Raw genomic sequence first — 17059 nt, forward strand, 5'->3', positions numbered from 1 at the left:
TGTTTTAAATGGAATTACAGTAGCCTCCATTATCAAATTTAATTCTACCCTTTATCTCCCATGCCTTCCACACTTCTTCATAATGTCATTCCAATTTTCATAGACTCAGTACACAAAAAACCAAAATTCCGAAATAGTTTCCGCTGAATCAGCATCAGAGCAGATTAACAATGTTCCACATGATCCAGTGCATGAGGCCTACTTCTAATATTTCAAGTGAAAATTCTCTTATTAACGTTTATTCTATCTACTTAGTCAAGCTTGGCATATCTAGGAGCAAGAAAATATCATGGTACACCTTTCAAAATCACCTTACAGCTGCATTCTTTCTTCAGACCCTAAATCTCAAAAATTAAGAAAAATATTTTCACCATAGAACTGCCTCTTCTTGAATCCATCTAAAGAATAAGCCTTCAATTTATATTGCACACCAGGTACTTTAACGATGTTTTACCTCAAATAATATATTGAATAACATTGTGTTGTTTCCATGACCCTCGTATACAGAGAGACCTAAAAATTGAATTATCGTTCACGCTTTGGCTCCAAAGAATCACATATGCCCTTGTTCATATTTTCTTTAGTCAAAGAAGAACCTTCTTTTTTCCCCTGCATTAGCATCATTTACATAGTCAACTTGATGTTCCTAATTTCTCTACTACTCAACATCCTGCATTTGATAGTCTTAATTTTACAATAATTCAGAGGATTTAAAAGCCTTATTATGGAACTGCCTTTAAGAAAATAACATTCACCTATATACCAAAACAAAAAGGCAGATATACATAGAAATACATACATGTATGCATGTCTGTGTGTGTGAAAGAGAGAGGGAATCAGACTGTCGAGTTTGTAACGATTGAATATATTTAGCAAGATCTCATTTAACATAGACTCCATCTCCAAACTTTTTTCCACTCCAATAGCCGGGTTACCAAGTAATGTAATTATGTAACTCCCATCTAATTCCCCAAAGCCAGTTTCCAAAGGACACATCATTACTAAATTAAGCTCATTCTCATAGAAAATAAAGCAGTAGAACACATAGAGCACCAGATATATACATAAACTCTAAAAACATTCAAACAAAAACAAAAGTCACATCTCAAACATACCATTCCAAGAGCTTGACAGGACCTAAACCAGGTTTCACTTCCTCCAAATTTCCTGAAACCTCTCTGATCTAGCAGTCTTGTTCAACCAAACCTCTCTCCACCTCACCTTCCCCTGATGAAACTTGCCTCAGCACCCCTCCTCTATCATAATGACAATCCACACTCCACACTAAAACAGAGGAAAAAATTGTTAGTTCAAAGTCTAAAAAGTTTTAATGGAAAGAAAAGACCTAGGAATGAGCTCTAAGGCTAACAACTTATGCAGAGTTAGTTCTACCGAATGCTTAACCCTCAAATGACTTTGAAATTGTACCAAATTTAACAGGGCAATGACTTTATGAGCACACTATATAATTCTAAAATTTCAACTCAGCAATCCACTCCTACTCCAACTTCTGAATTTTTCTTATATATATTCATAAATAATACACGGTGCATTGTTTTGAATTAAGTCTTCAAGCAGAAAATAGTTTCAATGTAAAAATAATACCTGGGCATATTTCTTCGCATCGGACTCGGTTTCTTTGACGGTGGATACAGATTGAAAATGGAGTCATCTTTTTATAAAGGGATTGGCTATTGAAGAAGAACCCAAATCAAACCCATTACCATCTGCTGAGTCAATGCCCAAACATAAGTCAAGCCCATTTGCTATATCCACTGGACGCCTTCAAGAAGTGTCTCCTGCGTCTGAGTCCGTCTGTGAACCATTTGGAGATAGTAAAGGTGCGAGCTCTGTATCGTTAGCAACATTTTGAGAATTGTGTTGGATGATAATGGAATTCTGAGGACATACGCATTCCACATGTACTCCCATCCTTGCAATCACAGGAGCGTAGTTTCCGTTTCTACTTGCCCAATGATGGATTTTACATGAAATCTCAACATGATTCCGATCACCTTGCATCAAGTCTCCAAATTTCCTCTGTAATCGGCTGTGAGGTTCACCGTAAAACCACAGATGATCACACTTCAAATCATATAAATATTGGCCACCCATGAGACGTCGCTTACGACTATCAGTAGAAATGTGAATATCCAAATAACAATCGATTAAATCATCACGAATAGAACCGTACTTATCATTATTAGCGTAACTGTCCTTCAACGGAATTAGATGAATAGCAACACAAACAGCAATTGATGGAAACTCAGGACCAACCCAGAATGATATGGAACTTTCAATGCTTTGATGATTGATCCGATTCGGAATCTTCTTTCCTGGTACTGTAATATCATATCTCTCTCCATAATCAACCAGATACGCATCTAGAGTGGGAAAGGACTCATCTTGAATTGCGTTGAGCTTGGAGAGGGAGACCCGGGAAGAACAATCAATCTGATTCGATAATTTGCGATGTGAATGCGAATCCATTAATACTTTGTTTTTCACACCTGAACATTTCATATTTGGTGAAAGCCCTATATTTCTTCCAAACTGCAAGAAATTAGGAATTTTAAGAAATTGAAGTTTAGCAAATCTAGTAAATGTATTTGCAAAGGTAACCAAAATTGTTTCTATTATTACTTTAAGAGAGAGAGAGAGAGAGAGGGGTACCTGAAGGATTAATTTTCTTAATGATTCTGAATTCAACGAGATGCAGTTTGTTGCATTTACTTGTCTTATACTTTCTGGAAGCTTTGGAATTTTCTTAATGAACTTGGAATCCTGAATTCGAAGATAATTTAATCTATTGAATCTGGTAATGCTTTCTCTGAGGTTCAAATCTTTACTCCCTGATAATAAACATTTCTCTGAGGGGGTGAAGCAAGAAGTCAACTTTTTTAGAAAATTCAACTTTGGAAAACAATATTTTGAAAAGCCACCATAAGAATTGCACGCTGCTGCTTGTCTACCAATCCCCACGTCCTTTGGAAATTTGACATTACCAAAAAGCAAGAGCTTGCGAAGATGTTGCAATTTATAAATGCTACTAGGAAGTTGACACGAATAGAAACTGGAACCTATTTCTAATCGCTCAAGCCCAGTAAGATTCTCAATTGATGGAGGAAGCTCTCTAATAGCAGTGCCTCTCAGACATAAAAACTTTAAATTTTCCATTTCTTGTAGAATATCGGGGAACCTTTTAACCCTTTTGCAATCAAAAAGAAATAAATGTTTAAGGGATTTCATCACAATACAACTTGGAAGAATTTGAAGTTCATTGCAACCCCAAAGGTCCCAGCTTTCAAGCTTATCAAGATATCCAACAGAGTCATGAATCTTGACTAATTTTTTACAACTTCGGAGATCCAATTTCTTTACATTTGGGGTGGCACTCAATAAGTCGGGTAATTCCCTAACGTATTGATTGAAATTGAAATTCATATATGTCAAGTTTTTGCATTGTATCCTCTGTAGAAAAAAGAAAATCAAAATTTTTAACTCCAACAAATGTTATTAAAATATAGTTTAATAAAATAATAATAATTATAAATAAATAAAAATGATTATACCTTGAAAAGCTTGTCCAATGTAACTCGACTTTCTGGCATGTTCAGTGCAATGAGATTTTGAGGATCAAAATTAGGTGGTAAGGAAGATAAAGGAAATCCGGACCAATCAAGAACCCTTAATTCGTTAGGAAGATATTTAAGACCTCTGCAAATATCTACATTACTAACTATGAGGAACTTGAGATTTTTCATCTTTTCAAGACATTTAGGTTCTAATTTCATCTTTGATGATTCAGGTGAGCATATCCTTATGCCTCGAATTTTTTCTGATCCCTAATTAGACAAAGCATCAAGTCAATCACACTATACAATAAAATTCACTAATGTGTAATGACGGTTAATTTAAACAAGAACTAAACTAATAAACTTAAATTTTCTTCAAAATTTAAATGAAAAATAATCACTACATTTACCATTTGAAAAAAAGGTAGAAAATGAACCAAGATAATGCATACCGTATTTTGTGTTAGTACTTTATGAACATCCTCATAACACCATAGCCTACTACGCTCTCCGGGCATTTGTGGCGATTCCCGTCGAATAATGTCCCTACCCATTTGTTGGAGTAAGTCATGCATCAACAATCTATCATATTGATCAACAGTTATTAGGCACTTATCAAAAAGTTTTTGTATTCCATAAATTGGATGTAAATCGCAAGCATTCAATATATCCATGACATACTCCTTAAAATATCCCTTAAAGAAGCATGCGATATCAAGGAAAATATCTTTTTCAGTTTCATCCAATCCTTTATAGCTTATTTCGAGAATTTTTTGAATTTCTTCATTAGGAATTCTTTCATACTTATCTACTGCACTTCCCCACTGAGGTTTAGTTCTTCCATTCAAATCAGCACCCATTATTACCAGAGCTAGTGGGAGTCCCCTAGCATGTTGTATAACTCTATTTGCAAGTTCCGAATAATCTTCTTTAGGTTTGTTGCTTTGGAAAGCATGCATACTAAGGAGTTCCAGAGCTTCATCTTGATCTAATCCCTTAACCTTGTAGGTTGAACAACATTTTCCAAGAGTAGTTAATAAGTGTTTGTCTCTTGTTGTTATAATGATTTTGCTTCCAGAAGCAAACCAATCACATCTTCCAAGCAAATTTTCTATTTGGATCCGTTTATCCACATCATCAAGAACTAAAAGGATCCTCATAAATGAAAGTCTTTCCTTTATCATATTGATTCCTCTCGATTTGTTACCCACCTTTAAATTTGTATTCCTTAAGATCTCAAAAAGAAGCGTCTCTTGTAGTTCGATTACACCAGCATTTGTCCCCGATCTTTCTCTTAAATTTTCTAGATAACAAAATCCATCAAATTCATCACAAATTCTATTAAAAATAGCTTTTGCGATTGTTGTCTTACCAATTCCACCAGGGCCATAGATACCTATTATATGACCATCATTTGACTTAATATCTGAAAGTATGGTCTTTACACGATAATTTATTCCAACTGGGTATTGTGCGACAAATAACGGTGAGCAGTTTAATTTGAAATTTGAGATCTTTTCAACAATTCTTTGGATAAATTCAAACTCGCTGCAACTGTCATTCACAGAATATGAAAACAATATACGATTTAGATTTTTATTATATATACACACACAAAATTTAGAAAAGAAAATAGAAATATGAAAATGAACTAAATTTAAGATGTTCAGCTTGTGAATTAAATTTGAATAATTATCAAATAAAGTAAGTGGCATGTACAAATTCATAAATCTATAACTATCATTATGTTAGCATATATATATATATATATATTTATATATATTAGTTTTAGGGATCTAGATATAGTTGTCATGACGTATTGAGCATTCAATCATCAAGGTGGTATGGTAATTCATTGGTTCAACCATTAGATGATTGACTCAACCGTTGTACTAATGATAAATTTATTTTAAATATAAACAAATTAAAATAAATTAAAAAATACAAAAAGAATAGAAATTATAAAAAGATGAACTTACATTCACTTTAAACATAAATATATAGGCATTACATAGATTGAAATTAATAGGATATTATTGTTCATATATTGAATTTATATATGTTTATATAAATAATTACTAAATAATAAGATACTTAAATTGATCATTTGACTACTCATTTCAAAGTTTAAAAGCTAAAGACTTAAAAGACCATAAATAAAAGTGCATAATTGAAGGAAAGTATAGTAACTAATTTGATAAAAAAAATTAACATTAAAGACCAAACGATTTGAAAAAAACCATGTGATTCAGTATTTTTCTCTTTCTTTTTTTTTTTTTTTTTTTTAATAAAAAAACCATCAATTTTCATGATTTAATCAACTTTTTGGTTGTGAAACTAACGTTTCTGTCATAACGTCCGGATTTTCATATTGTTTACCAATTTGAGGGTTCAACCATTGTTTGACTCAACAAAAAAAAAAAAAAAACCATTGTTTTGGTACGATTATGATAACTATACATTTAGCATAAAGTTGCAATGAAAATCTTTTTCTTTTTTTTGAGTGTGAGTTGCAATGAAAATCTAGTTACTGATAATTGAAACTTGTTATAACTTACAACTCATTTTTAATAATAGAACTAAATCATTAAGGAGGAAACGTTTTTTAAATAAATAATATGTGGGAGAAACACCTATCTAATTGGTAAGGTAATTTTTTATTTTATTTTTAAAATCTTTCTATTTCTACATTGCCAACTAACTTCTATAGTAGTGTTTTCTCAAAAAAAAAAAAAAAAAAAACCTTCTATAGGAGTACATATGAAGAAAAAAAAAATTCATTCATAATTTGGCCAAAAATCTAACACTGATAAATTAGTGGTAATTGTTGTTTAACAATAAAATCAGTTATCATAACAAACCAGTGAAACTCATAAAAAGTACAATAGTTATCATTAAATTCATACCTACGCTGGTAATGCCAACCAGATATATTTGCAACTTCAAATAAAGCTTCCCTCCAGCTTTGCACCTTGTAATCCTTTAATTTTTCTTCATGTTTAGATAGTGCTTCTCCAAACTTTCCTTTTTGGTTACGAACCTCTGATGGATCTATGTTGTAAAAAATCGGTAGCACTAACTGGTCTTTTTTCTTACACTCAACAATCTTGGCAAGTTCGTCCAAGCACCATTTGGAGGATGCATAGTTTTCAGAGAATACAATTATTGAAATCCTTGAACTTTCAATGACTTTGAAAAGTCCTACAGAAATTTCTTCTCCCCTTTGAAGGTTATTATCAATAAAAGTGTTAATACCCCGTTGACACAAGGCATTATACAAATGACCTACAAAACCAAGACGGGTATCTTCACCTCTAAAACTCAAGAAGACATCAAATTTCTTGGGTTGGTGGGTGAAAGAAGAAGATGAGGCTTCTTTGCAGGTCACAAGAGCCATCAAGATTTATGAGCAAACAGCTGTAAAGATCTGAAAGGAAGAGAAAGAAAACTGTGAAGGGATTGCAATATAACTCCGGAAAGTGAGACAAATTAGGAAGAAGGTGAATGCAAGCAAGAGGAGCCTTTAAAGGTGGATTGCTTTCGGTGTGTCCAGCAACTCTTTGAACTTTAAAGTCCCATATTGATGCTTTTTACATTGCTTTTGGTGTGACTCTCTGAACTTTCCAAGAACCACAGATGCTTTTTTTTATTGTAATATCATGCAAGTTTCCGTGTGAAACCTAAAATAAATCTTGGAACTTTCTAAGCAACATACTGGTCATTGTGGTCAAACAAAATGGTAATTTCTTATCTTATTAGTCATTCGAAAGTGAGATGTAATAAACAAATGGTAATAAAAGTAGGTAGCCATCTTCCATGCAATTTAACAAAGTTCAAAGAGAGGTCCACACGTTTTTGACTTTCTGAAAAAGTAGCTATCTTTTGTCCACACGTTTCTCATTTTCCTACAAATTGCCCCTCTTTTTCCATGACATTGATTGCGTAAAGAAGAGAGAAGGGAAGGGAAATATTAAACTTTCCTTTGTTTGGTTGTTCGGAGATGAGAAAAATGAAAAAGTGAAGAAAGTATAATCCACTCAGCACAATAATTTTTTATCAAAAATCTCACTCAAAAAGGGAAAGGGGAAGTTTGAAAAGTCCAATTAAAAGATTTAGTGCATATAGATTTATTGCATATCAATATGCTAAATGGCAAAAAATCCTTTTCACTTGTAGATAAAATTTTATGCCCTAACATGAACAGAAATAAGTCCATTTACCGTCATATATGCATTAAAAGATATAAACGTGCAACAAATGTTGAAGCTTCAATCTATTTTCGTTTTTGGGAAAAATATCGATTGAGAATGTATTTTTCATCAACATTCCAGGCAATCAACCATAAATCCAGCTACATTACAATCAACCATCACCATGCGCAGGACCTCCCAGCAAAAGCAAATTCAATTCCCCTTTTTTTCCAATTTCAATAAGGAAATCATACAGGAAATTGCATTGAAAAATGCCTTTACATTAATATAGGATCTGATTTACATTGGAAAAACTCCACAATAAAAAAGTACCAAAATTATATCTGACATTAACAAGAAAAATAGATGCTACCGTCGAATCTTTTTCAATAACCACTTCCTCCGTGCTGCAACATCCATGGCCACAAACATCTTGGCCTTCTCTCATCTTCTAAAAGTTCACAAGCCTCCAAGAAGATCTCATCATCCATGTCAGGAACGGTTTGAAGTGCTGCAACTATACATTCTATTGAGCTGTAATCTTTGTCTTCCTCAGTACCCAAATATGTTTTTACTACACATGGCTTCCCCTCAACTGCCTCTTGTGTCTCTTTCTTGATGGTTCTCCTAACCTTTTGGATACATGCTGAGGTTGACAAAGGAGCAGATTTTCGCTTTCTTTTCTGATGAGATATTTCAAACTCAGTAGCTGGAGATAGCGCCTCTCCATTTATATCGTCAATCCCCATCCCCAAGGTGTTGGTGTTGATCCCCATTTTTCCGTTGAAATAACTTGATCTACTATGCTGACTTTCATTACCATAAATCAAGCACAAATCACAATAATCACCCAATATCTCATTTCTGTATGTAACTGCATCTGGATGATCCTGCAAAATGCCATTTTTAAACAAAAGCTGATCAAAACTATACAGTTCAATGTTCAACTATCGATAAGATTATGTTCTGCACCCTACGTTATGCACCAACATATAGTTTACTTCATGCAGACTGTTTATCATTTCATCAAGCGGGAGAGAAAGAAAGAATGTGTGTGCACGCACACATGTTTACCATACTGTGGCATGCTCAGTGCTCTTTAGTCATAACCAAGGGAAACAAAAAGAGATAACCCTTTATCCTAACAACATTACAAATAAGAAAAAATAGCACCTTGATATAAGCTTCCCAAACATCATCATCAGCTGTCATTGTTTGGCGAATTCCATCCCAAGCAAAGCCATTATGATTGAGGATATCTGTGATGTCCATATACTCTTTCCTCAAGCTCCAATACCGATCTTCTAGTACATCTTTGTCACAAAGGAATCCAAATTTTTTACTAAATGATGCATTCATCCAGGTCCAAGCTTGAGCATTGTATTTACAACCAATCTTATTCCCTCTGTGCAACTGTTCTAACAGAAGGACAATAAAATAACGGTCCATTTCCCTTGTCCAATTTATCCTCAGAGGATCATTATTAGCAGGGGACTGGTAATCCTCTTCACCTACAACTTTAAAAATAACTGTCATTACATGAGAGGATTTATTCTGGAGGCATACAGTACCAAAAAAAAAGTAATTAATAATAATGTTGTTTCATACTGTTTGACAAAATTAATAGCTTCAAACATTACTTGAAATGGACAAATTTCAGTTCTTTTGTATCAAACTTTCAGGAAAACTGAGTCAAGTAGTTGTATTAGCATCAAATTAAAACTTCCTTTTTGCATGGATAGTAACAAATTAATACTTATTGCAACAACAAAGTTGACAATTTATTTATGGTAATTATACTAGCAAATGGACAACTATTGCACCTGTAAATTAAACATGCTAGTGCAGTTTTCAGATGGTCCTCCTCTAATATCACACTTGTAGTTCAAACATTTTCTGAGAATTTCTTAACTGATTGTACCAATCTTGTCTACCTAAAGGTAATATTGCAATAAGAGAGAGAGAGAGAGAGAGAGAGAGAGAGAGAGACCAATATTTACTCCCAGCTCATAGTCCTCAGCATCCATAGAGTGACCAGAGTAATTTTGCCTTTGCTCAGTGTTGTCATTTCCATATATCAAAAACAAATCATTGACATTTGGGAGAGCTCTATTGCGGTATGTTCTTGCATCAGGATGTACCTACAGAAATTATCTATAAGCTGTTGGGACCAAAAAGAATATTTATGTAATGGAAATTCAGAAGAAAATATCACCTTAACATAAGCATCCCAGACATCATCTTCAGCACGTATCATATCTTGCATTTCATTCCAAGAAAAACCACTCTGGTCAAGTAGAGTTTTCATATCATTGAACCGCTTCCTCAAATTCATAAAACGACTTTTTAGGACATCTTTGTCATGCTGAGACCCAAATTGTGCACTAAACTTTGCAATCATATCACTCCAGGCTAGCTTGTTGAATTTTTGATCAACCATACTTCCATTGCGAACTTGCTCTAACATTAGATCAATAAAATATCAGTCCATCAATGGTGTCCAATCAGTTCTTTGGTGATAGCTATTGTTAAGTCTGGCACCTTCAGAAAATTCTAAAATAACGTAAATATGGGGAAAGGTAATCTTTATTTGCTCGTTTAAAAAAAAAAAAAAAAAAAAAAAAAAAAAAAATCCTATTTTGACTTCAATGATCACTATGTTTCATGTTAAAGAGGGAGTAGGGACTTTTTCTCTTTCTGTTTTTTTCCCTTGGTTCAAGAAAGCATTTAAACATATCTTGACAAAATGCTATAGCAATCAATGCAATATGAAAGAGCACAGGTATATGTATCCAGAAACATTGAACACATATATCTAATTGCTCATTGATTAAAGACCAAATACTTGAAGAGGAAAAAAATAGGCAAATGCTGAGATTGCTTATAAGCTTGTCGAACCAAAATCTCACCAAAACCATTACATCCTAGATCTTGATGCGCTTCATTACATCGTTCATCAGAAGCTGGATTTCCATAAATCAAGCACAAGTCATTATAATTTGGCATCGGCATGATTCGGTATGGTTTTGCATCTGGGTTTTCCTACATAAACAAAGTCTTAGCCAATAGTTATGTATACTCGAACTGACATTTAAGACTAAAATAAGTTGACAAAGCACCTTCACATATGCATCCCAAACATCATCAAAAGCTGCGACCATTTGCTGTGTTTCATCCCATGAAAATTGTCTCTGTTCAAGAAGATTTTTCATATCAAAGTACTGCTTTTCCAAACTTCTATAATGACTTTTCAGAAAATCTTTGTCATGTTGTAATGAGAATCGTTCCTTGAACAACATAAACATATCTATCCATGCTTGATTGTTGAAGGTGTAGTCAATCTTCTTCCCCTTATGCACTTCCTCTAGCATTACATCTATGAGGTAACGGTCCATTGAAGGTGTCCAATCTGTTGTCAAACAACCACTGTTTGCATAGCATTGGATATTCATATCCTCCCCTATTACAAAGCAAAGATTTTGTTAATTCATGCAATAAGAAATATGTATTTCAAAGATGATAAGTCCAATGAGACAACTTATGCTTCATTTTTTTTAATTAAATGCTGTGGTAACACTCGTTTTAGCCAAAGTTAGACAGATCAGCATTGTCAACCCCAGTCAACAACCATTTAGAAATATTTAGAATGATAATTGCATGGGTTCTAGTACATCAGAATTAGGATAGCAATGAAAGAAAAGGAAATAATGCAACTGAAAGGAGACTGATATAGTAGGTTAAGAACAAAACAAAGAAAATAAGACAATAAATAAGCAGGTAATAACTACCTTAAATTATTTGGGAAGCTCTTGCTGCTGAAACAAGAAACCTACCAATTCTCAAATCTGGTTCTTCACTGTCAAGATCTGCATTGCATGTCGAAATGTTGTATCTTCCATTACAAACTTCTTCACCATATATAACACATAATTTGTGATAGCTGGGAACAGATTTATTTCTATATGACTGAGCATTGGCATGCACCTGCATATTTTATACATAAGTCACATGATAAAACTACAAATATCTAAAGGATACAAGAATGAGTAAATAGAAATTCACCTTGGTATAAGAATCCCAGACATAATCCTCAGCAGTTACCATTTCTCCTGTTTCATCCCAAGAAAACCCACTCTGATCAAGAAGAACCTTTATATCATTATATTGTCCCCTTAAATGTTTGTATCTATTCCTCAGACCATCTTTGTCATGGTGAGATCCAAATTTTGCATTGAACAGTCTAACCATTTCAATCCATGCCTCGGCCACAAATCCATGACCAATTTTATTCCCTCTAAGCACCTGGTCTTGTAACAATTCAATAAGGTAACGATCCATTGTTGATGTCCAATTTGTTCTCCGACATTCACTATCAGAAGAGGCATGGCCCTCCTTTTCTTCAGCTACAGGATAGGTAAAACTGACTGATTTATAAGGATAATAGATAACTTCTATTCATCAAAACGTTTCAGACTTCTAAACATAAATTAAGCTAGAAGAACATTATACTTGCCATCCATTAACAAAAAGTAATTCATATAATTCAACATCATCGAATAGCAATAAGATGGGGTAGAGAACAATATCCACAGCCCAGTAAATCTGTCCTAACCCTAAGAGAAAATTTAAACAAATTATTAAAATGAATTAAAATCTCATGGATCTTAATGAACTGGGCATGCCTACAGGCACATAATGAAAAAACTAGAACCTATAAATCAAATTTCCATTTAAGGAATGCAAACATGAGAAAAAAATAACTGTAATACAGAATACGAATCTCTCTAATTAAACATATCTGATAAAATTCCATTTTGTGAAGCTTAAAGACCTACTGGACATCCGAATATTAACCAAAGTCTTAACTGTGATTATCAATAAATCCCAAGTGGCATGTATAAAGACGAAACCAGATTTTTTATTTCGATAAGTAAACAGAATTATACTAATAAATTGGAGAGGAGTGTCCTCAAGAATACAGGCTCCCTCTAAAGGTCCTCCTTTTATTTCAAGAAATGAACCTCACCCATCTTGATCTGTATGATATCATCTTCAAAGTTTCTCCCCTGCAATAAATGACTGCAATGTCCATTGCTTACTGCATTTCCAAATATCAATTTCAAATTGCAATAGTTTAGCAAGGTCTTCCTACGATACGAATGCGCATCTGGGTGTGCCTACATCAGCAATTGCACGCATGAAATACAGAAAAAATGAATACCAATAACCAAATATATATGATAGTGTACCTTGATGTAATTATCCCATACATAATCATCTGCTGATATCTTTTGTTGAATTTCATCCCAAGAAAATCCCTTTACCTCAAGTAGACTCTTCACATCAGTATAATATTTCAATAATTTCTTAAAGCGGTGTTTTAAGAAACTCTTTCCATATTTAGAGCCAAATTTTCCATTGAACAAGGTAAGCATATCATTCCATGCTTGTTTCTTGAATGTATTACAGATCTTATTGCCTTTTTTAAGTTGGTCCAGCAAAAGCTTGACAAAATATCGGTCCATGGCTGGTGTCCAATCTATTTTTGAATGCTCTTTACTTGCCAGTACAAGGCTATTCATTGCAACACCTAATCAGTAAAAGTAGTTTTTATTCATCAAAAATAGATTATACTTCTCGAAATACTTATTACTATAAGCTAACATAGAACATATGTAATTTCAATCAATCTTGCTGCACCCAATTCCTAGCTATCAAATGAAGTAAGATATGCAAATTCCCAAAAAATAAACCATCAGGACCAGTTCAGTCAAGTGTTCACACAAAGCCAAGAACAATGTTCTCATTTCTCTGCAACATTTTTTTCTCTTTTCCGTGGATGGGAATAAAGGTGGTTGTTTCTCCCATAATACAGACAGGTTTGCAAAACAACAGCAACTACAAGTCTTATAATTAGGTACTACTTAGGTCATAATTGGCTAAGCTCAGAATCAGCAGTAACCACAATTCTGATTGGGAATAAAGGTGCTTGTGGAAAGCATACCATGGTTGACTGCCAAATGATTGGCTAAAAGAGAGATTGCAGTGTACAAATTTCAAAGATCGTAGAAGGCCATTATTACTTCAAAATTTATTTAATTCTAAGGGGCATAGAGTCCCATCTATCTCTGGATAGACTCAAGAGAAAAAGGGGGAGGGGGTTGCTGCTTATGGCCCTTTCTTGTTTTATGCATACTCTCTAGAATAAAATGGTAGTAATAATAAATAATAAAGAATTAGATAGTATAATCAAATGAATCACAATGAAAAATGGTAATTTAAGCAAAAAAACCCAATAGCATACATTCCAATGCCAATGGCATATGCATCATTTCTGCTGATCCATGACAGGATATAAAAACACACCAGTATTCACTCCTTGAATGTCATCATCAAAGTCTATATCACGACTTGATAAGCTGTATCTTCCATCTGCTGTTGTATGTGCATATATCAAGCACAAATCATTGAAGTTCATCAAGGCTTTGTTTCTATAAAACTGTGCCTCTGGGTGAGCCTGCATGTATATAATGTCAAGTCACCACTCACTATGACACCAAAGGTGTAGATCAAATCAAAACATTAACAAAACTAATGCACCTTGATGTAAGCATCCCAAACATGATGACTGGCAACCACCATTTGTTTAGTATCATCCCATGAAAATCCATTCTGATCAAGTAGACTCTTTACATCATTGAATTGAGTCCATAAATTGGTGTAATGACTTTTCAAGACCTTTTCATCATATGGGGATCCAAAATAGGCATTGAACATGGTCAGCATATCAGTCCATGCTTGTTTGTTGAAAGTATGGCCCATCCTATTCCCCCTATGCACCTGATCTAATAAAAGATCAATAAAATAACACTCCATTGCTGGTGTCCAGTTTGTCCATGTCCGATCGCTACATGTAGGCATTTGGGTGCCCATTTCTTCCCCTACAACATTGAGACTATCATTCTAGTGATAGAGTCCTTTTACATGCTATGCTTCCAATACATAAACAATAAGTCAACCTAGTCCTTAGCTGTAGAGGTGGAAAATTCAAATTCACCAGAAATATCTGAAACCCATAAATAAGATTGCATACCTGTTTCAATTCATTTAACAACTCAAACTCAAACTAGTGATCACTGAGGCTAACACACTGATTAAACCAATGTTTAGGATCCTCTAGAGTTCTTAGGCAAACTTCATCATGTAATTCCTAAAATCTTATCTATTTGTTCTGAATTGAGTGGATTGCTTATGGCACATCATCAATAATTTAAATAGATACCAAAATGGTGATAGTCAATACTTTCTTAAAATTTACATCATAAAATCTAATCTACTCATTTAAAAATGAATGTAAAATATTTTGGGAACTCTATAATTGCAAAATAAAAATTCGAACCCAAATCAGCTATCAAAATGAAGATAATAAAGAGATACTACCGTAAAATTCCAGCTCAAATTATACATACTAACACCTCGTTTAATTCCCAAGAAAACTGATAGAAAATGAAAGAGGGGGAAAATATTCAATTATATCTGGTACACAAAAGGATGAGTTAAGCCAAAATTCCAATACAAGTATGTCAAAGGTCTGCACACTGTTTCAACATGCTTAACTCTTTCAAAAATCAAGAGTACATTTTAAATGAGTGATGCTACAAATTTTACAACATAAGTCTTACAAATGGATATGTCACCTTTTAAACACACACACACACACAAAAAGTTGAAAAATTCATTTATTATGTTGTTGTGGCACTAAACACATTCATTATCGTGTCCATTTGCAAGCCTTTATAGTAAATTTAGCAGTAGCTTTAGTGTTTTCCCAATTTAAATACTACTTAGTTGATTAAATGAAAAAAATACACTAAGAACACACTAATCCAAGCTAATATTCAAAACACTAAACCCTCTCTCACATTTGGTTTCGAATATCAATTTCAAATATATTATAGGGTAAATTTCATTAACTTACCCTGAGGTTTGAGTTAATGTCAACCAGGTCCAAGACATTTCAAAACTGACCAATTTGGTGCCTAAACAATAAACATTGTTAGGTTCATTAGTCATTTTTCTCTTCTCTCTTAGGGACCAAATTGGTTAGTTTGAAATGTCTTGGACCTGTTTAGTATTAGCCCAAACCTTAGGGTGGGTTAATGTAATTCACACTATATTATAAGACTACAATTTAGAACTCCAATTAGTCTATCAAATAAGCAAATACACCGAAAACGTACCAATCCAAAATTGCAAGATTACATCTAATTACAACTTAAAATCCTAATTAGTTCAATCAAATAAAGAGATTAACTAAAATTCTAACACTAACCCTCTGTAGCATGTAAAAAATCACAACACTACAACTCTAATTAGCCGATCAAATGAAGCAGATACACCCAGAATATACTAATCCAAGCTACAATTCTAACATTGGCCCTCTGTTTGGTAGCCAAGAAAACCAAAACGAAAACAAAAGGATTTTTTTAAAATATAATTTTACACCAAAAAAAAAAAAAATTAGAGATTCCATTAACAAAATTGGTGAACTGTTTCGTTTACCTACTGCTAGATTAAAATTTTCGAATTCCGCTTCCAAAAATAAATAAATAAATAAATCCAGAATAAGTGAAGCTATTTAGAGAACTAGACGAATAGTATAACGAAGATGAAATAAAAATTTCAGATTCAAGTTTTTTTTTTCTTTTTTCTTTTTAAGTTTTTTTTTTTTTTTTTTTTCATTTCCTACTGTTTCTCAGTAACCAAACAGAACATAAGCTAATTCCATACTTTTATTATGTAACATATATGTGCGTGTGTGTTGATATGGAGAGATAGATAGAGATTAGGGTTTGGTACCTTTGATTTGTGGAAAGAAATCGCACAGAGAGAGAGAGAGAGAGAGAGTGAAGAAGCAAAACTTCGAGGTGTGACTTGTTAGAATGGATTTACGAAGAACACTGTCGCGGCTGTTTGGATGTTTTGACAGACATACTCCTCTCCGTGGATAGCTATATCCTGCACCTGTTCAATGATATATTAGTACTCTAGGAAAGGATGTGTCATATGTGTGAGAGTGGTCCACAGGTTGTTGTTGTTTTTTTGTTTTTTTTTTTTTAACTAGTTAAAAGAAAAACTCTTCAAACTCTTTTTTTTTTAATGTGAATTTTGAAAATTTGACCTTTAGATTGTATGTTCTTTATGTTATTAACATATAAATTTTGAAATTTAAAATTTTTATTTTCTTGAAATTTTGCAAGCATGGGAAAATAATAAGAACATATAATCTAATGA

The 17059-nt window shown here is 33.4% G+C and overlaps 2 protein-coding genes across 30 annotated transcripts in view; both read right to left on the minus strand.

The window, feature by feature from the left end:
• Nucleotides 1-7395, minus strand: part of LOC126717097 (disease resistance protein RUN1-like) — a 98811-nt gene extending 91416 nt beyond the window's left edge. For 15 of the 25 annotated variants that reach the window (XM_050418336.1, XM_050418346.1, XM_050418342.1 and 12 more), the window contains exons 1-6: nt 6482-7395; nt 4028-5129; nt 3573-3845; nt 2674-3471; nt 1606-2553; nt 1116-1284 (exon numbers count right to left, since the gene is read on the minus strand). In XM_050418336.1, coding sequence (XP_050274293.1) covers nt 1786-2553; nt 2674-3471; nt 3573-3845; nt 4028-5129; nt 6482-6972 — 3432 coding nt within the window. In that variant the 5' untranslated portion in view covers nt 6973-7395 and the 3' untranslated portion in view covers nt 1116-1284; nt 1606-1785. The remainder of the gene's footprint in view (nt 1-1115; nt 1285-1605; nt 2554-2673; nt 3472-3572; nt 3846-4027; nt 5130-6481) is intronic. The other 10 variants (XM_050418359.1, XM_050418353.1, XM_050418347.1 and 7 more) reach the window with 1 other exon arrangement.
• A 566-nt stretch (nt 7396-7961) lies between these two features.
• LOC126717099 (uncharacterized) lies at nt 7962-16630 on the minus strand. 5 transcript variants are annotated; one of them, XM_050418362.1, is made up of 12 exons: nt 14366-16630; nt 14132-14282; nt 13015-13355; nt 12792-12942; nt 11828-12168; nt 11599-11731; nt 10885-11225; nt 10675-10807; nt 9981-10225; nt 9756-9906; nt 8939-9282; nt 7962-8655 (listed from the first exon to the last, which is right to left on the minus strand). In XM_050418362.1, the coding sequence occupies exons 1-12, from the start codon at nt 14696-14698 to the stop codon at nt 8152-8154; spliced, it is 3168 nt and encodes a 1055-aa protein (XP_050274319.1). In that variant the 5' UTR covers nt 14699-16630; the 3' UTR covers nt 7962-8151. The 5 variants fall into 5 exon arrangements, with proteins under 5 accessions (XP_050274319.1, XP_050274318.1, XP_050274317.1 ...); XM_050418361.1 differs by having other exon boundaries at nt 8939-9276; nt 11599-11749; nt 14366-16629; XM_050418360.1 differs by having other exon boundaries at nt 11599-11749; nt 14366-16629.
• Nucleotides 16631-17059: the final 429 nt, after the last annotated feature.

Source organism: Quercus robur, chromosome 3 (genome assembly GCF_932294415.1).
Source record: "Quercus robur chromosome 3, dhQueRobu3.1, whole genome shotgun sequence".
Lineage (NCBI taxonomy): Eukaryota > Viridiplantae > Streptophyta > Magnoliopsida > Fagales > Fagaceae > Quercus > Quercus robur.

Coding starts and splice junctions, on each gene's coding strand:
- LOC126717099 (XM_050418360.1), bottom strand. CDS start 14,698: ATGGGCACCCAAATGCCTACATGTAGCGATCGGACATGGACAAACTGG. Junction 12,169..12,791: donor TATCATACAGATCAAGATGG/GTGAGGTTCATT, acceptor CCTATCCTGTAG/CTGAAGAAAAGGAGGGCCAT. Junction 9,283..9,755: donor TGAGCTGGGAGTAAATATTG/GTCTCTCTCTCT, acceptor TTATTTTTAAAG/TTGTAGGTGAAGAGGATTAC.